A 27,699-nucleotide genomic window follows, 5' to 3' on the forward strand; every position below is an offset into this window, starting at 1 on the left:
AGAAAGAGGAAGAGGAGGAGAGGAAGAAGAAAGAAAGAAGAAGAAGAAGAAGAGAAGAAGAAGAAGAAGAAGAAGAAGAAGAAGAAGAAGAAGAAGAAGAAGAAGAAGAAGAAGAAGAAGAAGAAGAAGAAGAAGAAGAAGAAGAGGAGGAGGAGGAGGAGGGGGAGGGGGAGGGGGAGGGGGAAAGGGAGGGGGAAGAGGAGGAGGAGGAGGAGAAGGAGAAGAAAAAGAAGAAGTTGTTTCTATACAAAATAGGTAGTGAATATAATGAAACATTATACATGTGCCCAAGAAAGAGACCATATTAAGAAAATATGCAAGAGGAAGAAGGAAGCTAATGAAGTAAGAATGGGGACAGGAGCAGGTGAAAGGGTTAAACAGGCAATCAAAGTAGAGCTCATTAAGAAGGTAAAGTGTAAGCAAAACCTTGATGGGAGGTGAGAATGTAAGTGTTGCTGGGAATCTAAAATTGTTCAGCTATTATGGAAAAGTTTGGTGGTTCTTTAAAACATTGAACACAGAAATACCATAAGACCCAGCAGTTACACTTCTAGGTAGAATTTAAAACAATTCCAAATAAATAATTGTACATAAATGATTATAGCAGCACTTTTTTCACAATAGCCAAAAGGTGGAAACAATCAAAACGTATTCATGGATGAATGAATGAACAAAATATGGTATATGCATAAATGAAATAACTATTCAGCCATAAAAAGAATAAAGTACTCTTACTTGCCACAATATTGTATTGTGGATGAATCTTGAAAACAAAAGTGAAAGAAGCCAGATATAAAAGATCACATATTATTCCATTTATAAGAAATATCCAGAATGGCTAAACCTATCAAGGCACAAAGGAGTCTAGTGGTTGCTGAGGGCTGGGAGTAGGGGAGAGGGGAAGAAGGAAGGGGGACAAAGGAATGCAACACAGGTTACTCCAGAGGCACTTGAACACCCATGTTCATTGCAGTGCTATTCACAATAGCCAAGTTATGGAAACAGCCAAGATGCCCCATTACTGATGAATGGATTATGAAAATGTGGTATTTATACACAATGGAATTCTACTCACCCATGAAGAAGAATGAAATCTTATTATTTGCAAGTAAATGGATGGAACTGTAGAACATCATTCTGAGCGAGGTTAGCCAGCCTCAGAAGACCAAAAATCATATGCTCTCCCTCATATGCAGACTTTAGATCAAGGGCAAAAACAGCAAGGTGATTGAACTTTGGCTACGTGATAAGGCGACAGCACACAAGGGAGGTATGAGGATAGGTAAGAAACCCAAAAAACATGATAGTATTTGATGTCCTCAATGCAAATGAACTAATGCAGAAACTTTAAAGCGACAGAGGCCAATAGGAGAAGGGGATCACGAACTAGAGAAAAGATCAGTTCGAGAAGAATCAACTTAGAATGTAACACATTTGTACATGGAAGCAATGCGAGGAATCTCCCTGTATAACTATCCTTATCTCAACTAGCAAAAATGCTTTGTCCTTCTTATTATTGTTCATACTCTCTCTTCAACAAAATTAGAGAAAAGAGCAGAACAGTTTTTGCCTGGAAGCGAGGGAGGTGGAGGAAAGGGAGGAGACAGGTGGTGGAGGGAGAAATGACCCAAACATTGTATGCACACATGAATAAATGAAAAAAAAAAAAAGAAGGAAGGGGGAATGGGAAGTGACTATTAAATGGGTATAAGGCTTCATTTGGAAATGATAAAAATGTTTTGCAACTTAACTGCAATGATAATTGCACAACATTGTGAATGTTTCCCAATTAACTAAATGCTAGTTAATTGTACATTTTCAAATTTAAAGTGGTTAACTGTATGCTATATTAATATTACTTCAATTAATAAAACAAACAAACAACAACAAAACAAAACAAAAGTATGGCAAAGACTCTCAGGCAGGCACATGGCTGACCTGTGTGAGGAACAGAAAGAAGGCAGAATAACTAAAATACACAAGGTGAACGAAGAATAAGGGAGAAAGAAAAAAACTTGGTGAATTAACAGGGCAGCCAGAGACTTCAGGGTCTTCTAGGTCACTTTTCAGGACTCACTTTTAGGGAGTCATTATAAGGTTTAAGAAGAATGGCATGATCTTATTTCTATTGTAAAATTTCCTCATTGACTGCTAATGCTGACAATAGACTATAGGGAATGAAGGCAGCTCAGTGCTATATCAGGAACACTGCAAAGTACTCGTTTTCAAACATTTAGCTATGCAAATTTTCTACTCATCTTAAATAGAATGTTGAGATGACAATACTAAAAGCCAAGAAGAAAACTTGTCCAGATAAAATAAGTGTGAAGGCTGGAGGCTTGGAGTTTAGCTCTCTTGGTCATCTGTGCCTACTTTATGGTGGTACCTAGGACTCTTTAAGCTATAATTTTAATTAGAGGGAAAGAAAAGAAAACTGTAGTTTCAGGAGATGGGAGAAGGGAAAAGGCCTGACTACAAAAGCGCGTGAAGGAATTTTTTTAGGATGTTAGGATTATTCTTATCTTTACTGTGGTACTGGTTATAGGAATATACTTTCAAAAATAGATAGAATTATATGGAGATCAATCATATTAAGAGAGATAAACTCAGAAAGACAAGTATCACATGTTTTCACTCATATGTGGAATCCAGATCTAAATATAAATAATAATATGACATAATACTCTGGAGTTAGTAGGTATAGGTAAGAACTTTCTCAATGAAACCCCAGCAGCACAGCAACTAAGAGATAGCATAGATAAATGGGACCTCATAAAACTAAAAAGCTTCTGTTCATCAAAAGAAATGGTCTCTAAACTGAAGAGAACACCCACAGAGTGGGAGAAAATATTTGCCAACTATACATCAGACAAAGGACTGATAACCAGAATATACAGGGAACTTAAAAAACTAAATTCTCCCAAAACTAATGAACCAATAAAGAAATGGGCATGTGAACTAAATAGAACTTTCTCAAAAGAAGAAATTCAAATGGCCAGAAAACACATGAAAAAATGCTCACCATCTCTAGCAATAAAGGAAATGCAAATTAAAACCACGCTAAGATTCCACCTCACCCCTGTTAGAATAGCCATCATCAGCAACACCACCAACAACAGGTGTTGGCGAGGATGTGGGGAAAAAGGAACCCTCTTACACTGTTGGTGGGAATGTAGACTAGTACAACCACTCTGGAAAAAAATCTGGAGGCTACTTAAAAAGCTGGACATCGATCTACCATTTGATCCAGCAATACCACTCTTGGGGATATACCCAAAAGACTGTTACTCCAGAGGCACTTGCACATCATGTTTATTGCGGCACTATTCACAATAGCCAAGTTATGGAAACAGCCAAGATGTCCCACCACTGTCGAATGTATTAAGAAAATGTGGTATCTATACACAATGGAATTTTATGCAGCCATGAAGAAGAACGAAATGTTATCATTCGCTGGTAAATGAAATGTTATCATTCGCTGGTAAATGGATGGAATTGGAGAACATCATTCTGAGTGAGGTTAGCCTGGCTCAAAAAACCAAAACTCGTATGTTCTCCCGCATATGTGGACATTAGATCAAGGGCAAACACAACAAGGGGATTGGACTATGAGCACATGATAAAAGCGAGAGCACACAAGGGAGGGATGAGGATAGGTAAGACACCTAAAAAACTAGCTAGCATTTGTTGCCCTTAACGCAGAGAAACTAAAGCAGACACCTTAAAGCAACTGAGGCCAATAGGAAAAGGGGAACAGGTACTAGAGAAAAGGTTAGATCAAAAAGAATTAACCTGGAAGGTAACACCCACGCACAGGAAATCAATGTGAGTCAATGCCCTGTATAGCTATCCTTATCTCAACCAGCAAAACCCCTTGTTCCTTCCTATTATTGCTTATACCCTCTCTACAACAAAATTAGAAATAAGGGCAAAATAGTTTCTGCTGGGTATTGGGGGGGGGAGAGGGAGGGGGCGGAGTGGGTGGTAAGGGAGGGGGTGGGGGCAGTGGGGAGAAATGAACCAATCCTTGTATGCACATATGAATAATAAAAGAAAAATGAAAAAAAAATAATAATAATATGACATGATTGTAAAGGGGGACTGTTGGAAGTGGGGAACCAGCAGGTTGGAGAAAGGTGAAAGGAGAGGATGATGGGCAGTAAATATTATAGAAGCACATTATATATATGCATGAAAATAGCACAATGAAAACCAACAAAAAATGTTAAAAAGGATGGAGGAAGAGGAAGGGTGGTTAAAAGAGAGTAATACAGATGAGATGAATTTGAAGTACATTTTAAGTATATTGTAAATATCACAATGAAACCCCTTTGTACAATTAATTTATGCTAATGAAAATAAATTTTATAAAATTTAAAATAACTTTAGCATATAAAAGAACTGTATGCTAAAAGAGGAGAAAGTTACTATAAGCAAACTGTACCTCAATAAAGTTGAATACACATGTATTAGAATATCACATGGTACCCCATAGATAACAGAATGATAGAGGGGTGAATTCAGTATGATATAGTGTAAGAACTTTTATAAATGTCACAATGTACCCCCAGTACAATAATAATAGAAAATCTTTAAAAACTGTGACAATTCTTCCTAAAGCAAGGTATAATAAAGTTCTATATGCCCCTTCTCAGAAAATAAATCAGATCTATGGCAAGAAGAAAAAGTGTAAAGAAACTTACTCTTTATGTAAAAATAATGATGCCTGCTTTTTTTCCTATTTGCATTGTATATTTATAAAAATACAGAGGTATCTGAGGAAATGAGGTAAGAGATCCATGAGTGGATATGGACATAGACTTCTTTACATTGGTTAAGACTGGATATTATATGTGTCCCAGAGCAAGTAAAAACTTGAACAGAACATATTTTACCTTTGAAAAATTTGCAAAATTGCTCTAGAGATTCCGCAGTGAACTGTGGCAAACTCGTGAACTGCTGTCCACTGAGTTCCATCACATTCTGGTAGCTGAGATGAAGATTCGGATAACCCAGTAATTCTACCTCTCCCAGAAATCAGAGAGCAGGAGCTGTGTAAGTAACCTGATGCCTCTTACAGTTGCCTTGTATGGGAATGACAAAAAAGTTAAAACCCATGAAACTTAGAACTTGTTGTTATAGTAATTTGGGGGGAAAGGAGAACAAAGAAATAGTTGGTCTATGTGAATAGCCAAGTTATGGAAACAGCCAAGATGCCCCAGCACTGACGAATGGATTAAGAAAATGTGGTATCTATACACAATGGAATTTTATGCAGCCATGAAGAAGAACGAAATGTTATCATTCGCTGGTAAATGGATGGAATTGGAGAACATCATTCTGAGTGAGGTTAGCCTGGCTCAAAAGACCAAAAATCGTATGTTCTCCCTCATATGTGGACATTAGATCAAGGGCAAACACAACAAGTGGATTGGACTTTGAGCACATGATAAAAGCGAGAGCACACAAGGGAGGGGTGAGGATAGGTAAGACACCTAAAAAACTAGCTAGCATTTGTTGCCCTTAATGCAGAGAAACTAAAGCAGATACCTTAAAGCAACTGAGGCCAATAGGAAAAGGGGACCAGGAACTAGAGAAAAGGTTAGATCAAAAAGAATTAACCTAGAAGGTAACACCCACGCACAGGAAATCAATGTGAGTCAATGCCCTGTATAGCTATCCTTATCTCAACCAGCAAAACCCCTTGTTCCTTCCTATTATTGCTTATACTCTCTCTACAACAAAATTAGAGATAAGGGCAAAATAGTTTCTGCTGGGTATTGAGGGGTGGGAGCGGGAGAGGGTGGAGTGGGTGGTAAGGGAGGGGGTGGGGGCAGGGGGGAGAAATGAACCAAGCCTTGTATGCACATATGAATAATAAAAGAAAAATGAAAAAAAAAAAAGTTGGTCTATGTGAAGCTGAGCCTAAACTCTTTGCTAAAAGCATAATATTGTTTCATTGCATACATAATGTGGTTGATACTAAAGTTGTATTTGATTAAAATATTTTTATTTTTAATTTTATATATTTTAGAGAGTATATAGAGAGCCCTCATAAATTAAGTGCAATGTGCTATCCTAATAAACTATTAATTTACCCACATTTCTTTAAAATGTTGAGAAAATGGTCAGATGAAATTTAGTGTAATTGTGCAATAAAGAGAAATCTATAATAAACTGAAAACATATAAAATTTTTAATTAAAATATCAAAAATAGGTAGAAAAATCACTGGTTTTTGACATGTGCTTTACAAATATCACCTCCTACCATCTGTTACACTCTGTGCAGTTGTTTTTCATCACCATTCAAAGTTTACTCTTCCTCTTACCTTTCCTGATTCTGTCATGATCATCACCAATATCCTTGTTACTATCATTTGAAGCTTCTGATTTGTCTTGAGGTTTCTCATGAGTCTAACAACTATCTAGCCTACTTCTAAAATGTAAATTCTGTATGTCCCTACTTTCTTCCTCTTTGGCTCTTTGGCATAGTGCTAATTCCTGCCTAGATTACTATGATGCCACTTAACTGATTTCCAACAAACCAAAATCACTCCTCCTTCTAACACATTGTAAGTGGCGCTGCTACTTTTGCATTAATTAAGAACTTCTTGTCAAAAATCTTTGATGGCTCATTAAAGAATAATATCCAAACTCTTTTGTATCATGTTCAAAATCTTTTTAGAATCAAAAGAACACCCTTTACTTTAAGAAATAATTATGCTGGACAAGATCCTTCACTAATTTTCCCACTTGATTTCTTGCTCCTCTGTTCAACTCTATTCTGGTTAAACTGAGGTATAATCCAGTTCCTGAACTTGTCCTGTACTTTATAGGACCTTTGCCCTCACTGTTACTCTGCCCTTATCTTCTCTCATTTCTACTCACTGAAATAATTTCTCTCACCTCTATACTTCTAGTACACTGTGTGTCTCTTCTGTAACACTCTTCTAATTCCATTTTAGACCTTTTGTGTATGAATCTTAACCTCACACAATCCTAGGGGGCAGAGATTGTGTCCTGGTCATCCTGGAACGGTGCCCATAACAGTGTCCAGGCATTCAATTACATACCTGCTGAGTTTAACAGAATTAAATGTACAGCATTCCCTTTACTAAGGAGAAATTCTTATATGAAATTATGTTGTCCATATGGAGACTCCTTAAAAAACTAAACACAGATCTACTATATGATCCAGAAATACCACTCCTAGAATATACCCAAAGGAATGCGACTCAGGTTATTCCAAAGGCATCTGCACACCCATGTTTATTGCCACACTATTCACAATAGCTAAGCTATGGAAACAGCCAAGATGCCCCACTACTGACAAATGTATTAAGAAAATGTGGTATTTATACACAATGGAATTTTCTCAGCCACAAAGAAGAATGAAATTTTGTCATTTGCAGGTAAATGGATGAAACTGGAGAACATCATCTTAAGTGAAGTTAGACAGGCTCAGAAGGTCAAAAATCACATTCTCCCTCATATGCAGATTATAGACCCAAAACAAGTACAGTAATATTATTGGACATGGGTCACATACTACGGGGAGAACACAGGAGGAATAAGGAAAGGGAAGGAAACCTAAACTTGAAAGTGTTTGATGTGCACACTGTAGAGGAGCAAACAAAGTAATCTTAGTGTGTAATCTTTGTAATCATTGTGGCAGAGGCCACTATGAGAAGGTGACCAGGAAGTAGAGAAGAGGTCTGGTAGAGATGAACCAATGTGGATTGCAATACACAAGTGCATGGAAGCAATGCTAGGAATCTCTCTGTATAGCTATCTTTATCTCAAGCTAGCAAAAATGCTATGTCTTTGTTATTATCTCTTATGTTTTCTCTTCAACAAAATTGGAGAACAGAGCAGAACAGGTTCTGCCTGGAAGCAAGGGAGATGGGAGAGGAGATAAGGGGGAGAGGTGGCCCAAACAATATTATGGTGAACACATATAAGATTGCTGTTGTATTGGTTAACTGTATTGTGTTAAAGTATGGAAAACTGCTGTAATAAGAATTATTAGCTAGTGTATATTAGGACTAAGAAACCAAGCCAGAGAATGACAGGCTGATATGTAAATGAACATATCATTTCTATCTAGGTGGCTAGACCGATAACACCAACCATGAGGTCACCACCAAGCATAAAAACCCAAGCCTTGCTACCACTCATTGCTCGCCTCCCGAATGCTGGAGTACGTGCTGTCGGAGTCCATCCTGAAGCTCTGACGCAGAGGCAGCCGCTGCTTGAGAGCACCGCCCCTTCTCCCAACGACCGGTGTCACCGGCAGACTGTGAGATCCACCTGCAACTCAGATCTGCTGTAAGGATTCCCCAGAGCTCAGCTGGACTCCCCTTAACACCTAAGAAAATGTCGCATGGTGAGCAAGGCTTGGGGAAGGCCTGAGTAAGTTCCTGGCTGGCTGGGGTAACAGAGGACAGGACATTAGGATCCTTGGGAGAGTGCCATGTGGATTTGTTGGAATAAAATCCTGTTCTCTGAAGTAAGAGTCTCCTGAGTACTGCTTACCTGTACTCGATTGGTAATGAACCATAAGTGCTCGCAACAAATAAACAATAAAAAAAAAGTAAGAAAAATATTATGTTGTTCAACATACGGTGACTCTGGAAACAAAAAATTTTCCATCTGATACAGCTAAACTCAAGTACAAATTTTTAAAGACACAGTGATCTGAAATTTTATAAATTCATTTTATAAATGTATGTGCAAAATGTTTTAGACAGGAAATGTTTAGTTAAAGATAAGTACATAATGAGTGACAAGGCAAAATTTGAAAGTAGGGATTATAAACTTTATATTTTGATATTCCCTAAACATTTTTGTATCATATAGATTCTAAGTAAGTACACCAAAAGTACTATCTCAACACAAAATATTTTGCATAAAAATACTGTTCACAAATGTAGAGGAATACTGGGAGAGAAAATGAAACAGTAGTCATGTTTTCCTCACTGATGCATGTTTTACTCATAAGGCCACATGCCCATCTAATTAGCTACTTACTTTTCAGAATATATTGCCCAGGAACTTGGTAGTGTATTCTGCCTCTTAAATGATCTTAACAAATACAATTATAACCTACACAAGCTAGTATCTATTTTAACAACCCTTCAAGAAATACTATAAATCAAGTTAGACAAACTGGGTGAGGTTCTTCATCAAACTAGAATGGGAAAGGCACAGCAACATGTAAAAATTGACAGGTAAACTAAATATTTGTTATTAATTATTGAAGCTGAACTCCACAAAATTAGGCATTTTTCATGGTCATCAAATGTTCTTATTATCACCAAACAAATAAGCCAAGGAATAGAACAATTGAAAAGATTAAGGTATTTACTTCAGTTGCTATACAGACATACAAACCAAGACGAATGAATACTGAGTCACAATGTTTGGTTAACATTCTTCTCACATGCCTAGAAGAAAAACCACTTGTACTTGGCGCTTGAGACCCTAAAAGCCACTCAATGTCCCACTGTTTCATTTTGCTTCAAAAAATTGCTTCAGTTTTTTGTCAATAGTAATCTCATTGGCAGAAAATAACTTTTTGTTATTCCTGTCCCCTAACAAATTATAAGAAGGGAGGGCTTATGAAGGACACCTTTTTGAAGTAAAATGACACTATCTCTTTGTAGGTGTTTTTGAGACATTTAATATTCTCCTTTCTCTCTTTCTTCATCTCCCCATGCCTCTCTCTTTATTGTCTCCCCACCCCACCCCATTTCCCATCAGGGTAACATTAGCTTGAAAGCTGACAATTCAATCACATCTCAAGCAACCATTTACTCTGTTATTTAATAGAAGGGGGAAACCCAGTTACCATAACAACTCACATCCACATGGTAATTATGGAGTATCTAAAACACAGCAAACCATACTTTTCACAGTATTTTCCAGGGAGAATCTATAAGAAGCACAGATATAATTTCTCCCCATTATTATTCATAATTTTCATCTAATCGTTTCATATTGCATGAATGCTAACACTATTCCATGTACTTCATAAGAAATATATTTTAAAATAAAGAAGGAGCTGAAAGAAAAGGAGAAATTATATTTCTTATATTTTAAGTAATTGCTCATATCACATAAAACTTTGAGGATCTAGGTAAAAATTCTAAAGAAAGCAGAGGAGAAACAAAATTAATTTATAAAGCAAAAATAATCAAAAAATGATTACTTAAGAAGAAAAGACAGAATGTAAAACCAGACATTTTAATCAGAGTGGAGCTTTCAGTAAGTCTGGACACGGTTTCTCTAAAACAAAAAATTTTTAAAACCCAGCTTACTACATAGTGCTGTGACAGAAATATGGTTGGGTAGCAATGGCAGGATCACAAAAATTTGCATGTGCCTAGGAATGGAGAAAATAATGAAGGAAGATTGCCATTCTCGTCCAGGGACATTTCAGCATCACCCAATTTAGGTGAGAATGGCATGTCAAAGTTAGAAATGCCAGAGGATGACATTCCAGAGAAGGAAACTGACATTCACCTTCAGCTTCCTCCTCAACAGGAGCAAAGTGAACCTCAGGATGAGAAGAAGGCATAAATCAGAGCAGAGAAAGATAGTCACCTGAGCTTGGAGACCTGAAATGACCACAGTGGACCCCTGGTCCAAGGAACAAAGAGAGAGGGCAGTTCAGATTTAGGGAAATCTAAACAAGATAGTAATTATGCAGGACTTTTCTGTTATGTCAGATCAAACCCAAATCCAGACAGAGAACTGTGATTCTTCTTCCAAAAGTAACATTGCAGAATAGCACTTTAAGAAAAATTGATAAAAACTTTTAAAAAATGAATTTCAAAGGAATTCATTGTGGATAACATTACAATCAATAGCTCATCTGAGATCTGTAAGATAATTGAGATCACAGAGCAAAATGCAGACCCCATGACAGATAGGCAAACAGAGAATCACAACTTACTGAACAGTAACCCATAGGTAGAAACCTCCATGGTAACAAGTGCCTGGTTAGAAAAACTTAAACTACAGTTGATAATATAGTTCAAGTTCCAGTTGATGTTACAGTTACAGAAGGCAGAGAATCAGAAGTTCCCAGTGTAGATCAGTCACCAGGGCGCCCAGGTCTGCAATCAGAAGAAACTATTTACCAAAGCCTATCCTGATAGAGTCTTTTTTTTTTTTAATGGTAATTTTTTTCCTTTATTGTTGTGATGGTTGGGGATACCTGTGGCATTTATACTGGTTCTTACAATGTATCAAATATATTGTACATGAATTCACCTCTTCTACCATTCTTCTTCATTCCACCCTTCTTCGATTCCTGGAGTAATTTCAACAGTTATCATTTTTGCATTTACCTACATGCATACACATTTTTTGAATCATGTTCACCTTCATATCCCCTTTCCCCAACAACTCCCTCCTTCTGCTGGAGCCAGCACTCCCCTCTGGGCAGGGCTTGTTCTGCCCTCCTGTTCTCCAATTATGTACATGAAAAAAGAGAAAGGATAAAATGAAAAACATGACATTTTAGCTTGTTTGAGATAAAGGTAGCTACACAAAGAGTTTCTTTGTGATATTTCCTTGTATAGATGTATTATAACCCCAATTGGTTTATCTCCTCTAATAGTCTTCATTCTACCTTAGTTCCTTTCTTACGGTAGTTTCAGTCAGTTTAAGATTTCTATATTCATTCTTATGTAGAGAGTATATCAACCCTATTCAAGTTTCTAGTTCCCCTACCCCTCCTACGTGTGACCTCCCCTTAGTGTGACCAGTGTTTCATAATACTGCTATATTTGTGTTAGGTCCATATTCCATAGATGAGAGAAAACATGTCACTTTTGGCCTTCTGAACCTGGCTGACTCACTTAAGATGATGTTCTCCAGTTTTATCCCTTTACCTGAGAATGCCAAATACCACTCTTCTTTGTGGCTGAGTAAAATTCAACTATATATAAACACCACATTTTCTTAATCTAATGGAGTATTTATTGTCATTTTTGGGGTTTTATTTTAAAGTCTCACTATATAGTTCAGACTGTTCTCAAATTCACAATCTTCCTTCCTAAGCTTCCCAAGTACTGGGATCAAAGGTGTACTTCTCTATGCCCAGCTCCTAACGGAGTTTTATCAGCACCTGATTAACCTGAGGTAAGGGAAATACCCACCTACAACATCCTTTAGCCTTCAATGTAGAAGAGAAATATAGAACTCCCACCCAATCTATCCATCGTGCTCCACCTAAGGGAGTAGAAGAAACTGAATAGCACTTGTGATAGTTACAAGTTCATTAAGAAATTGAGATCCAACTATCTGACTACAGAATGCTTCCACACACCCCCCCAACACACACACCTTACCACTATAATACTAATGGTCTATTTACTTCAATTTCTTTTACCTAGTAAAAGTTATCAGGGAAAAACTGTAAATATATATACATAAAGGCAAAAAACAGTTTGAAGAAACAAAGCAAGAATCAGAACCACAGGCAGACATGTCAGAGATGTTGAAATCATCAAACTGAGAATTTAAAACAGCCATGATTAATATGCCATGGCTATAAGGGATAAACCTGGACAATATGCAAGAACAGATGGACAATGTAAGGAGACAGGAAAAAAAAATCTGAGAAAAAAGCAGGAAGAAATGCTAGAGATCAAAAACTCTGTAACATTAGTGAACAATGCCTCTAGTGGGTTTATTAGTACACTGGACGCACCTAAGGAGAAAGTCTCTGAGGTTGATGCCTCAACAAAAATCTCCAGAACTGAAAAGTAAGAGAGAAAAAAAAAAAAAAAAAACCCAAAAAACAGACAAAAGAAAACAGACTATCCAAGGGTTGTGGGAAAATTCCAAAAGCGTAACATACATGTAATAGGAATTCCAGAAGGAGAAGAAAAAGAGAAAGGAATAGGGAAATTATTTGAAACAATAATGATGGAAGAATTTCCATAAATTAATGTTAGAAGCAAACCAGATAGTGGGGGATTAGACAACACCAAACAGGATAAATGCCCCATAACCTACAGGTAGCTATATCACATTTGAACCACAGAAAATCAAAGGTAAAGAACAATATTCCGAAAAAAAAAAAAGAGTCAAAGGGAAAATACCTTCCTTTGAAAGGATCAAAGGTAAGAATCACAGTCAACTTCCTCTCAGATACCATGCGAAAGAAAAAAAAAAAGCACAGTAAAATATTTTAATCATTTGATGAACAAAACTAGCAATGTAGACTTCTATACCCTATAAAATGATCTTTCAAAAATAAAGGAAAATATACTCTCTCATGCAAACAAAGCTGATGGAATTTATTGTCAATAGACTTGTCTTTCAATAAATTTTAAAAGACTTTTTTTAAGATAGAAGGAAAGGGCCAGGGAGGACGACTCATCCTTATAATCCCATCAATGCAAGAGTTGGAGATGGGAGGACTGAGGTTTGATGTCAGCCTGGGCAAAAGAGTTACTGATACTCAGATCTAGGACTCGTGGAGTGGCTCAAGTCGCAAAGCACCTACCCAGCAAGTGTGAGGCCCTGAGTTCAAACCCCAGTACCACCAAAAAAAAGTAAAAAGAGAAAGTAAAATGAATAATGAAGGGAAGGAGGAAATAGGCTATTTTTTTCACAGATGACATGAGTGTCAATAAAGAAAACTTTTTTTAAAATGACCAAAAAACCCCAAGAACTCACAAGTGACTACAGCAAGGTTCAGAATACAAACTTAATATAAATGCACACTTTCCTATATAACAGCAATGAAAAAATAGATGTCAAAATTTAAAACATAATGCCATTTATATTAATAGCTACAAAATTAAATACAAGATCTATATGAAAAATAAAACTCTGATAAAAGAAATAAATGATGAGTTAAGAAAACAAAAGATAGGAAGATTCAACACTGTTAAAAAGAAATCAGTTTTCACAATTTGACATACAGATTAAGTGCAGTCCCATAAAAACCCCATCAAGTTATTTCACAGATCTCAACAAACTCATTCTCAAGTTCATATGTTAATGGAAAAGACACAGAGGGACAACACTGAAGATCAAAGTTGGAGGAGTTTCACTATCCAAGTTCAAGACTTACTACAAATCTATAGTAATCAGTGTGATATTGGTAATTAATGAGAGAAATAGATCAATGGAACAGATTTAAAAGCCCAGAAACACCATACAGAGATAGTGAACTGATCTTTGACAAAGGACCAAAGGCAATATAACAGGGAAAAGATCTTTTTATGTTCAACAGATGATGGTGGAACAACTAGAAATCTTCAGGAGAAAAAAGAAATATAATCTAGATACAAACCTTACACTCTTCTACAAAATAAGTCAAAATAGATCACTGATCTAAAATAACTCAAAATAGACAACACTACAAAACATTCTGAAAAGATGGCATAAGAGAAAAATCTATGCTCTTGAGTTTGGTTTTTAGAAATAACGCCAAAGGCCGACCCATAAAAGAAAGCAAGACTCCATTAAAATTAAAAAAAAAAATTTTCTATGCAAAAGACACTGTCAAAAGAATGAAAAGATAAATAGTAGACTAGGAGACAATGTCAGGAAAAGGCATTATCTGATAAAGGAAGAAACCCAATTTTTAATATATGCAAGGCCCTGGCTTCCATCCCCAGCACTGCAAAGTAAAAAGTGACTGAAGATGACTGAGAGAGCACCAAAGTATATTCCTGACACAGGGATGGCTTGTGCAAAGGCATGGAACTATGGAATGTTTGAGAAACAAAAATTATCTAAGAATTACTAAATATGTGTACAACCTGAGAACTCATCCTTGCCATAGATGGTCAATGTGAAATTTTTTCACAGAAAAAAGGGTTTTAAGAGAAAGGTGTAGCAAAGAGGGGAATGATTACACATGTGTTTTAAAATGTTTTTGTGGGTGAGGAGACATATGCCTGTAATCCCAGCACTTCAAGGCTGAGAAAAGAGGACAGAGAGTACCAGGCCAGCCTAGACTAGAGAAAGATCCTGTCACAAACACAAGTCACCACCACTGGCACTGTAAAGGCTGCTTTGTAAGGAAGATGAAATTAAAGGCGGAAAATGAGCTCCCAAAAGAATACAAGACCTGCTAAGAATTAGAATGAATAGAAATTGGGGAGTCAATGATCTCGATCACATAATTTTCATTCCCAAGAGACACTAAGTAAAATTTACATCAGAAACAAACAAAACAAAAGCAAAACACCAAGGAAAAGCCTATGGGTGAGCATTTTGCCTCTTCCAATTGACTATCCCAATAACTTTAAGTGAAAGATGGGAAATTGGATTTTTCCCATTTTTACTAGTGCATATTAACTGTACTGTGGGGGCTTCCACTGGGATGTCTCCAAATAAACTCTGATCATATTCACCTTCTCTACTTTTCTTATCCCCTACCTTATTTTTTATCCTTCTTGCATTTCTCAAATGAGCTTCATTATGACTTCTCCATACATTATCACATTATTCCCCACATCCTCTCTTCCAATTCCCACCTCCTGTTAAGTTCTTCCCCAGATGGTCCCCCATTTATACTCATGCTCAGTTTTTTTCTTTAGCTCTAGCTTCCACATATGAAAAGCATTTGGTATTTGTTTTAGTCTGGCTTAGTTCACTTGACATAATGACCTCCAGTTCCATCCATTTTTCTGCAAATGATATAATTTCATTCTTCTTCATAACATTCATCTGTTGATAGGCACCTTGACTGATTTCATAACACAGAGCCACTGTGAACAGCGCCGCAATCAACATGGGTGTGCAGGAATCTCTTGAGAAATTGGACTTTTAATCTCATAATTCACCCTCAACTTGACTATGTCATTTGGTTATTTCTGATCCATATCTCCCCTTCCATTTTATATGTGACTTTAGAAACAAACCAGAATAACCATATGTTAGTTAATAATGCATATGTCAGTTTGCTAGGTCTAAGACTGGGTAGCATAAGCAACAAAAATTTACTTTGTCACGGTTCTGGAAGCTGGAAGTCCAAAAGCAAGGTGTCAGGAGGGTGAAAGCAACCCAATTTTTAAAAGGCCATAGATAAGAAATCTCACCAAAAAAGATACATAGATAAAATATAAGCATTTGAATAGATGTTCCCTATCATATTTCATCAAGGATGACTGCCTACCTATTAGAACAGCCAAAATTCAGAACAGAACATTGAATGGCTATAAGAATGTGGACCAACAGGAGCTGTCATTAAATGTTGGTGAGAATACAAAATGATACTACCATTTTGGAAAACAGTTTGGCAGTTTCTTATAAAACCGAACACATTCTTACCATATAATCCAGCAATTATGTTCTTTAGTATTTCTCCTAAGGAGTTGAAAACTATGGCTACAAAAAAAAAATCTGCATGCCAACTTTAAAGTAGCTTTATTCATATCTTTTAAAACTTGGAAGCAACGAAGAGATCAGTAGGTAAATGGAAAGTTAAACTGTGATACTTCTAGACAATGGAATATTATTCAGTGCTGAAAGAAAAACAAGCTACCAAGGTGTGAAAAATCACACATACTGTATGATACCAACTATATGACAGTCTGGAAAAGACAAAACTATAGAGACAGAAAAAAGGTCAGTAGTTACCTGGAATTAGGGAGGAGAGAGGGATGAACAGGGCATTTTTAAGGCAATGAAACTATTCAATAATTACAATGATGTACACATAGCAGTGCTTTTATTCAAACCCACAGAATGTTTAACCTCAAAAGTAATGTGAAGTATGGACTTTTGGTGATAATGATGTGACACTGTAGGTTCATCCACACACTTAGGTGGTGTGTGGGGACAGGAGGTACGACAGGTAGAGGGATATATAGGAATGGTCATACTTTCCCCTCAATTTTGCTATGAACTTAAAAACTGCTCTAAAAAGTCTATCTATTAAAAAAATATAGGGCGCAAAGCACATCTCCATTCAAAACTAATCTCTTTTAGCAATTTGTTGACTCATTCACCTGTATTTGTAGCTATTGAAAGGATATAGAATATCCAAAAGGAAGACATTTATTCTTTGGGGATGGAAAACAGGAGGGGTGGCTAAACCATAGGAATGAAAAGAGTATATAAGGGCATGATCAGTGACAGCAAGATCATATTTCTTAGTAAGAGCCTATCAATTATAGTAATGTATTACCTAACCAGTGGTGGAGATATGCTGGACATATGCTTCATTAGGTTATTTTGTTGTTGCAGGAACATCACAGAGTGTGCTTACACAAACAAGCATGGCTATGACATTACTAAGAGATATAGTCCTGTTGGGTTTTATTGTTCTTTTGTTTTGTTAGAAGGGGTCTCACTAAGAAGTCTAAGCTGGCCTCAAACTTATGATCCTCTTGCCTCAGTCTCCCAAGTACTAGGATTACAACCATGTTATACCACACCGAACTTTAAGCAATATAATCTTATTGGACTATTTTTTATGGCTCATTATTGATTGACATGGCCTTATGTAATACATGACTGTATAAGACTTGACACTAATTTAACATTTCTGAAAAAAGGAAATTATAAAATAACTATGAACATATGCAAGATTGAAAAGGATTAAAATAATTAGTAACTCTGCTGTGTTCCAGGAATATCAAACACTGTGTACACGTGAACAAAACAAATTCCCTGATTTCTGGTGTTTATTCTTTAGAAAGGAAAACAGAAACTAACTGTGATGTATGCTGGTCTCCCTTAATCCTCTCTTCAGGATCTATAGGTCAAGACAGAGACATAAAGAGGTAAAAAGTTAGAAGGAATGGTCTCACATACATTAAATAAATGGAACTCATAGTTACAAACATTTTTATAAAGAAAACTCCAGGCCCAGATAGTTTCACTAGGAAATTTTACCAAAGACTTAAAAAAAAGTTAATAACAAGACTACACAAATTCTTTCAGGAAACAAAAGAGAAGGGAATGTTATACAACTCACTTTACTAGGATACAATTACCCTCATAATATAACCTGACAAGATATTATAAGAAAACTACAGAACAATATTCCTCATGGGCAAAGATACAAAAATCCTTAACAGAGTATTAGCAAATAGAATGTAGCAATATAAAAAATAGAAGGAAAATTATGATCAAGTAGAGTTTATACTAGGAATGCAGGGTTAGTTTCAGAAAATCAATCAAAATAATTCATCATATCTTAATACATACAGAAAAAGGCATCTGAAAAATTCAATATCTATTTATGATAAAAATTCTCAGCAATTTAGGACTAAAAGAAAAGTGCTTCAAGGTGAGATGAGACACTAATTATACTGGCGTCATCTCAAATGATGAAAATGATGAGACACTGGATGCCTTTCCCTAATACTATGAATAACAGGAGAACATCCACTCTCAACAGTCCTATTATCACTGTGGTGGAGACCTGAAGCATTGAAATCGGGCACTGAAAAAGGAATTGGAGGCATACAAGTAAGAAATTATTCACTGAAACCACCTCTAGTCATAGAAAACATTAAAAACAAACAAATCTGTAAGAATTTATAAGTGGGTTTAGGAATGTCTAGAAGAAAATTAATTGTGTGTTTACATACTAGCAATATTTGGAAATTATAAACAAACCAAAAATAAAGTCTAATTGCAATACTTTCATCAAAACACTTAGGAATATGTAAATTTAATAAAATAAGTTCAGAATTTGTAACACGAAAACAAAAAAATAGCAAATCTAAGTGGAAAGATACCTTGTTCCTGTGTACAGTGATGCACTGTTACTAACATGTTAAGTCTTTCCCAAGTTGACCTTCAGATTCAATGCATTTATAATCAAAATCATGGCAGGACTGTTAAAAATAATTTCTCAAAGATGATTTAAAACTTACATAAAAAAAGCAAAGGGCTTAAAACAGCCAAAATATTTTTTTAAAGAAACAAGGTTGAAAGACTCATACTGCTTCATTTCAAGATTCATTATAAAGTGTCAGTAATTAAGCAGTATGGCTTGGTGAAAGTACAGACATACAGAACACAATGGAGCACAACAGGGTAACATACATACAGACAAAGGATTTTTAACAAAGGTACTTAGGTAAGTGAAGAAAAGATGGTATAACTCATATCTTATACAAATATCAACTCAAAAGAATCACAGCCTAAAATGCAAGCCTAAAGGATAAAACTTCTACAAGAAAACATAGGCTATCAACAAACTGATTATGGATACACTAGATGTGGTATGTCCTTATAGTAGAATACTTCTCAACCATAAAAAGTAATAAAGTACTGATACAGGCTACCATATAAACCTTAAAAAACATTATACCAAGTGAAAGAAGCCATACTAAAAATGATTCTGCTTATATGAAATGTCCAAAATGTCAGTGGCTGCCAGAGGCTGAGGAAAGGAGAAACTAGAATGTAATTACTAGTGGATATTCTTTTGGGGTGTTAAAATTGTTTTAAAATTGTAACTGTTATACAACTCCATGGATATTCTGAAAACAATGGATTGTACACTTAAATGGGTGAGTTTTATGATATATGAATTATACTTTAATTTTTAAAAAATGAAAAATAAAAATTAAACACATTAAATATAATCTTTGTGATCTTAGGTTAGACAAAAAGAAGTTAGAAAATGGAAATTAGAATCCCTTCCAATATATCATTTATGTGCATAATATAAAAAGAACTATTGCTTGCAAACCAAACTCAAGGAAAAAATAGGCAAAATATCAGAGCATACACCTCATGGAAGAAAACATCTGAATGGAACATGAGCAACAAAGATACCTACGAGAATGACTCAAGAACTAGATGGAGGTAGAACATAGAACTCTTGTGTATGGCAGGTGGGCAGGCAGAGTGGGATAGCCACTAGGAAAAGCCTGTTAGTTTTGTACAAAGCTCTACATGAACACATAACCTATCAATCTCACTCCTATTTATTTATTTAAAATAAATGAAAACAGATGTCCAGACACAGAGACCTGCACGAGAATGTTTATAGCAGCGCTAAGTCATGATAACCAAAACCCAGAAGCAACCCAAAGGTCCACCAACCAGTGAGTTAGTAAACAAACTGAAATCCTCAAGAAAGACTTTAAAATAAAAGAGACTTGGAATAGAGTAGCAGTGGGAATCAAAGTAGAATTTGAAGACATTTCATCTGGAAAAAATACCAAGCAGCCTGCAATGAAAGAAAGGCCAGAAGCAAGGAGAAGAGTTAAGAGTTATTGAAAGTAATCTTGGAAGGATCCAAATATAGTTTTTAAATGTTCTCTGATTGACCTGGAACAGTACAGTAGTCCCCTTATCTGTAATTTCACTTTCCATGGCTTCTAATTACTCACAGTCAAATGTGGTCTGAAAATATGAAATGGAAAATTCCAGAAATAAGCTGTTAAGTTTTAAGTTGCATGTTGTTCTGAGACTCCTGATAAAATCTTGCAGCAGCCACTGTGAACGTGAATCATCCCTGTGTCCAGTACATCTGTGAGGCCTTAGTCACTCACTACTCCTCTACTAGCCCTCACTAGCCCTCAACTGTCAAGGCACCATAATGCTCGTGTCTGGTATAATGGTCCCAAAGCACAAGAGTGGTGATGCTGGCGACTTAGCCATGCCAAAGAAAAGGCATAATGTGAAAAAGTGAGGGTCCTGACTTAATAAGAAAATAAAATTGTATATGAAAAGTATATCCATGAATTTTTCCCTTTATTTCTCCTAAATACTGTTTTATAAAATTACAGTATATTATTGGTACATACAAATTATAGAATTTTAATTTCACTGATATATTAAAATTTTCTTATTAAAAAAATCTACACATGAGATTGTGATGGAAGGAAAAGAAATCTGTGCTAGTCTTGTCCCACCTCAAACTGTACAAGTTATAGTCCAGTGTACACTAAGTACATTGTTAAGATTTAAAAGGCATTACTGTGTAGAGTTCAGTGCTGTCTATGGGTTAGGCATCCACTGTCTGTCCTAGAACATGTCCACCTTGGATAAAAGATACTGCTGCAGAAGACAGCGCAAGACTACCCAGTCTCCTTCCTGGATTCAGTTTCCAGGCTCTTCCGCCTAATAGCTTTATGACCTCCAGCAAATGAACAGAAGCTACCTCAGAGCATTAAGGCAGGGATTAAATGAATTAATACACAGTTGCTTCCTCACAATTACAGGGACACATTCCAATAAACCATCATACACTGAAAATGTACTTAAATTGGAACCTTCAAACATTATAGATTAGTCATATACTACAAGTCAAAAAAAGTGTAAGCTGAGGGCTGGGCATGGTGGTAGATGCCTATAGTACCAGCCATACAGACAGTATATGTATGAAGATCACAATCCCAGGCTGGTCTGGAAAGAAAGTGAGACCATATTTGAAAAATAACTAAAGCAAAAAAAAAGGGGGTTGGGGCAGGCTTGGGACATGACTCAAGTGGTAGCGTACCTGCCTAGCAAGCACAAGCCTCTGAGTTCAAAACCCAGTTCTGTGATAATAATAATAAACTAAGACATTTTAAGTCAGGGCCCAACTATATATTTAGCAATTTTAAAAGTGCCTGAGCTGATCATAAGCTATTATTATTATAATCATATTTCTTATCATATAGTTTGAGAAACTTATGGCTCATTCCTTCTCTGTTTTTTAAAAAAAAGGAACTAAAGAAATCAGAAGGTGAAATGTGAACTAAAATCCTACCATAGAGTTCGCAGAATTCTTTCTAATATGCCTTTTAATTGACTCCTAAAATAATGACATTATTTTGTCAACCATTTGCAATAGTCTAGGTCCTCTGTAACACAAGCTCCAAGCATCATAACCCAGAGATTTTCAAATCTGGGGCACATCTCATCACTCCTGACAGCACTAGCTTAATTTATTGATGTTTTGCTATCCTGTCCCATGCTTTTTTATTCTGTTTTGATGGTGATTTTTCAAATCAGCTTTTCCATGAAGGCTTGGCAACTCTGATTTGTCCTGAGGATACAGGCACCAAATCTCTCCCTCCTCTATCCCAAGGAATGAGATGCTAAGGAATGCTAAATGTAGAAATCACCTATGTTTTTCCCCATTTTGTGAAATTAAATCTCTTCCTTCCAGGAAAACATCACTCCTCCAAGATCCTGATTCCTTCTTTAGTTGAGAGAAACACCATATGAGACAAGCAAATCCTCAACCAAATATGTATACAATTTCAACTCTACTTAAATATATGAAAGGAAAATGCTGGCATGGGATGAAGCTGGCTCTTTAAAACCCTCTGCCCTTTGCTAACCTGTTATGTTGGCAACAAGTAGAAGGATACATAATATAATTGAACCAAATTAGTGACACCAGGATTTATAAATCAAGTATTGAAATATGTTTTTATACAGACACATTTAGAAATAGTAATTATTTTAACATCAAGCCCGTTAACGTTCTATAATTTGCATATGTAACCCATTGTGTCTCAATTACGTAAAAAAATTTTTGCTTTGAGATTTTCTTTTGTTACTACTGATTAATATATTTTAATTGATAAACACCTGAATGAGTATTAAGAAAATTTAAAAACAACAGAAGCATATATTTTCCAAGTGCTTTCCAGCTACCCCTGGCTTCATTATAATCTGCAATGATCTTATTTCCTGAAAATCATTTAAGGGCATCACATACTTTAAATTTTAAATACATGCTGGGAGGGGGGAGAAATGACCCAAGCATTGTATGCACATATGAATAATAAAAAAAAATAAAAATAAAAAAATAAACACATGCTGGGCACTGGTAGCTCATGCCTGTGTACAGGCCAAAATCAGAAGGACTGTGGTGAGGCCAGCCCAGACAAATAGTTTGTGTGATCCCATCTCCAAAATAACCAGAACAAAAATGGACTGGAGGCATGACTCAAGCCTAGAGTGCCTGCTTTGCAAGTGTGAAGCCCTGAGTTCAAACTTCAGTTCCAGCAAAAAAGAAAGAAAGAAAAAGAAAAAAGAAAAAAATTTGAACACCTAATTTTTTAAACGCAGGTGAAAGGAAAGATAAACCCTAAAACCAAGAATACATTTTTATTTACTGTTACTTCTACTGACAAAGTACAAACACTGGTGTCCTACATACTTAGAAAAGAATAAAATTAAGAAGCAGGCAATAGTTTTAAGTTGAAATTTATTCTCAATAATGAAACTTAAATATAGCGATTTGGAATAAACCAAGTCTTGAGATACTACTCCCTAACAATTAGGCTGGGCAGTGTGAGAAACATGCAGTTTCTTTCAGAAATACCTCAAAATATTTTAGTATTCTGTTTGCTCAGCTATTTTGGTAGCCTTTAAAGAAACTTACATTAATTATGATAAAGAAAAAAATATTCAAGCAAACACTCTATTTCATAAACATAAAGGAAAGGAGAGTTAATGTAAAACACACAGAGAACAGTGAGCTGGAGGGCACCTACCTCATGTACAAGGGCAAGGGAGGTCTGCTTGAAACTTCGCCCTCTACTGGCCATCAATCGATTCAATGGTTTTCCATCTTTACTCTGGTACATGGCAATGTCGTAGCAAAATAACATACCACCTTTAAAAAAACATTACAAATATGTTTCTTATGGCAAAACATCATTAGTTATATTCTCAGTAATCTGTAATAAATCTGAGTAGGGAACATATAAATGAAAAGGTAAAATAAGCAAGTTGTTATTTTTGAGTATTGATGTCTAAGGAAAGAAAAAACACAGAAGATACAAAAATATTTAAATACAACTTATTTACAAGTCATTTATAAGTAAATACTTGTAAGTGTAAATATTTATAAATAAATGGTTAAACATAATTCCTAGGTACCCCAGTACCAAAAAAAAAAAAAAAAAAAGAGCAGACAGCCAAGGGCTGGTGGGTGACTTAGGGTCAACAAGAAGATACATACAAGAACAAAAATAACTTAAAATATAGAGATCATCACATTTTTCAACATCATTCATTAACATATGACTAACACACAGAAAAGTGAACATAAGTATACGGCTCAGTGAATTGTGACACACTGATAAACCTGCCTAACCAGAACCCAGATCAAGAAACACAATGTTATTATCCATCATCTCAGAAGCCCTTCCTCCTTTCTCCTTCCAGTCACTCCCATGCCCACCCACTAGTAGCATGCTTCTAGCTACCACTCTGCCTGCCATGGTACTTTACAATGGGATTAGACTGAGTATGTGCCTTCATATCTGACTTCTTTTACTCAGCCTAATTGTTGTGAGAATGCTTCATTAGCAGTTGTACTGTGATCATTCTCTCATGAATAAGTACATAAGCATTTATAAGTAAATATGCATTCCATCACATAGATACACAATACTTATATTATATACTTATTTATCCATTTTACTGTCAGTAGGCATTTAAACAGCTTCCAAGTACGGGGCTATTTAAGTTGTATTGCTATGGACATCACAATATATATCCTGCAGTGCCTTCATTTGGGTTTTATCCCTAAGAATGAAATAACTGGGCAATAGGGTAGGAATCAGTTCAGTACCATTTTCCAAAGTGTTACATGAACTTACATTCCCGACACCAGTTCTGGTTGCTCCACATATTCACCAATACAGTTATTTGTTGGTATCCAAGGGGAATTGTCTCCAGGAAACCCCATAGATACCTAAATCCATGGATACTCAAGTCGTTATGGAAAATGACAGTATCTGCGCGTTATCTATTCACATCCTCCCATATATTTAAAATCATCTCTGCATTATTTATAATCCCTAATACAATGTGATGCTATGCAAATAGTTATCACACTACATTGTTTAGGGATTGACAAGAAAAAAAAGCTGCACATGTTCAGTAAAGATGCAAATTTTTTTCTGAATACTTTCCATCTGCAGTTGGTTGAAACCACCGATGTGTAATTCATGGATACACGAGACTAACTGTGTATTTTCCATCTTTTTTTTATCCATTCCAGTAGGTATGTAACAGTATTTTCTTGTACACTTTTTTGATGTTAATGAAGTTGACTATCTTCCCATATGTGCACTAGGCATTTGAAAACACAATTTTTGAGGTGTAAATTCAAACCATTTTTCTGTTTTGTATTAAGTGTCTATTTCTCACTGATTGCAGAAGTTCTTCATACATACTGGGTAAGTTCTTTATCAGATATAAGTATTGTAAAATACCTTCTTGAACTCCATAACTTGACTTTTTAATCTCCATATAGCTTCAGTAAGACATGTTCTTAATTTTTATATATTTGCCATTCCTTTTAAAATTATAGCAGCACTCATAGAAAAGACCATCATTTTTCTTCACAGCACTTCAGTGCCACCTTTAGTAACTCTGTGTGTGTGTCTGAACTTGGTATATTCTTCCTTTGGTTAGTCTGGATTATTATTGGTCTTTAGCATTTTCCACACATACTTTGGAATAAAATTGTCAATTTCCAAAAATTTGTCACCATATTGATGGCAATTGAGTTGAATCTATACATTAGTTTGGGGAGAACTTACATTTTACAATATGCACTCTTCTAGTCCATATATATTATTTGCTGTTCCATTTATTAAGTTTTTTCTCTCAATATTTTGTAGTTTACAGTATACAGGCTGTAAGTTTGTTTTAGGTGCTTGATATTTTTGATGCTATCATAGTTTTAAGTTTTCATTTTTTATTTGCTATGGTATATAAAAATACATAACTGATTTTTTCATATACTGACCTTTGTATGAGGTAACCTTGTTGAATTGACTTCATTTATTAAACCTAGTATAAATCTGTGGATCATATTGATCTAGTATATGATCATGGTACCTGCAAACAATGACTAATGACTGTTAATCTCTTCTTTTCTAGCTCTTATGCCTTTTATTTCTTTTTCTTAGCTTACTGCAATACCTATAATAGTGGTGATAACAAGCACCGACATCTTTTCCCCAATTTCAGGGAGTAAAGGTATCACTATTTCAGTATTAACTATAAATAAGTCATGGTGGCTTTTCTTTTTGTTGCTGTTATATTTTTGGAGTCAGGTCTTGCTATGTAGCCCAGGCTGGTCTCAAATTTGTAACCCTTTTGCCTCAGGCAATCAAGTGCTGGGATTACAAACAGATGCTATGACACCCTACTTCTTGGTGAATGTTCTTTAATCGGAATAAAATAAGTTCCCTTCACATTTTAATGAGTTAAGTCTTTTTTCTGCACTACTGAAACTTTAAATATTGTCCTGAATTATGTTGGTTTTGAAACATTAATTTTAATGATTCAATTATTATGTATTAATCCTTATATGAATTGCTTAATTCAATTTTCAATTTTTTTTTTAATTCTTCCAACTTTGTTACAGAAAAGACTGGTGTACAACATTCCTTTCTTGTAGAGTAAAGACCAGGTTTTGGTATTAAGATTATACTGCTGCCATAAAATGTTGTGCCTTTTTTCTATGCTCTGTTAAAGTTTTATAAGATACTGCTCACTCTCTCTCTCTCTCTCTCACAGAAGAAGAAGCTGTTAGGAGAATTCATCAAGGAAGCACCTAGAGTTTTCAATGAAGGAAGGGTATTAGTTTACAGAATCAATTAATTTAATACATATCAACTATTCATGTGCTCTATTTCTCCTTCTGGTCAGTTTGGTAAGATAGGATAGATTCTAAGTGACTAGAGTATCTTAAAGTTTATTAAAGCTTATGTTCCTTCATATGGTAATTTTGGTAAATTTCCCAAAGTTTAAAAAGAATAGGACTTCCATCAATGTTTATGAGATACACACTGTTTTCAATAAAATTTGCTCATAGTACTGTTCAGATATTTTGCAAACTTAGATGATTTTTTTGTCTGCCTGTTCTGCTAGCTATTGAAAAAGATATTTCAAAGTTTTCAATATTTTGTGGGTTTTTTCTATTTCCTCTTTTAGTTCTGCTCATATTTAATATATTTTGAAGCTATGTTACGTCATGTAGACCAACAGAAACTATAATCTTTTCTAATGGAGTGACTTTTTAAATCCACAAAATATTTTTTCATTTCCAGTACCTTCATTTCTTTTTCCTATCTCTAGTGCCTTTTCACCATGTAATGGACAGCATATGAAAGAACCACATTCTCACACTTGTCAGAGAGTAGTTTTCTTTCCTCTGTTAGGCAGACTGGGTGAAGAATTGGCTATCTTAACCTACTCAGGGGTTGATCTAGGTTAGGCTTGATTGTACAATTTGGAAAATTTTAGTGTCCTATGCCTTACTGCTGTTTCTAAGTCATGTCTTCCCCTCTGCCTCAACCCTGGGCTCCAAGGTTTTCAGCTGATAGTTCAATGGGCCTTTGACTCCAATCTCTGGGACCCAAAAGGGAAATTCAGGCCTGCCCTCAGAAGTTTTCAGCTTAGCTCTTTAATATTCCATCATATAAATCTTTAAAATCTGATGAATATCTTAAGGATATTCAGGTCTGTGTTTGAGGTTCTTCAAGTTTCTTAGCTACATGAATGTCAAGCTCTCAGGTGCTTTCTCAACTTCTACACCTGCCTTTTGCTAGGGTAGAGCCCAAATGCTCAACCTCCAGCTGTGGCCAGGAAGTGCACCCAGGGGAGACCAGCTGCAGACCTTCACAACCAACTCACTGCCATCTTTAGGGTTTCTGCTCTTGCATGCTGTTTTCAGGTCCATTCTGCTAGTCAGTCTTTATATCCTAAGCTCCACAAGATCTAAAACCAAA

At 35.7% G+C, this 27,699-nt stretch overlaps 1 protein-coding gene across 5 annotated transcripts in view; it reads right to left on the reverse strand.

Annotated features, from left to right (window-relative positions):
- Window positions 1-27,699, reverse strand: part of Focad (focadhesin) — a 285,307-nt gene that overhangs the window by 72,344 nt on the left and 185,264 nt on the right. For all 5 annotated transcript variants that reach the window (XM_074051714.1, XM_074051713.1, XM_074051711.1 and 2 more), the window contains one exon: window positions 23,440-23,561. In XM_074051714.1, coding sequence (XP_073907815.1) covers window positions 23,440-23,561 — 122 coding nt within the window. The remainder of the gene's footprint in view (window positions 1-23,439; window positions 23,562-27,699) is intronic.

The sequence above is a fragment of the Castor canadensis genome, chromosome 13, assembly GCF_047511655.1.
Source record: "Castor canadensis chromosome 13, mCasCan1.hap1v2, whole genome shotgun sequence".
Lineage (NCBI taxonomy): Eukaryota > Metazoa > Chordata > Mammalia > Rodentia > Castoridae > Castor > Castor canadensis.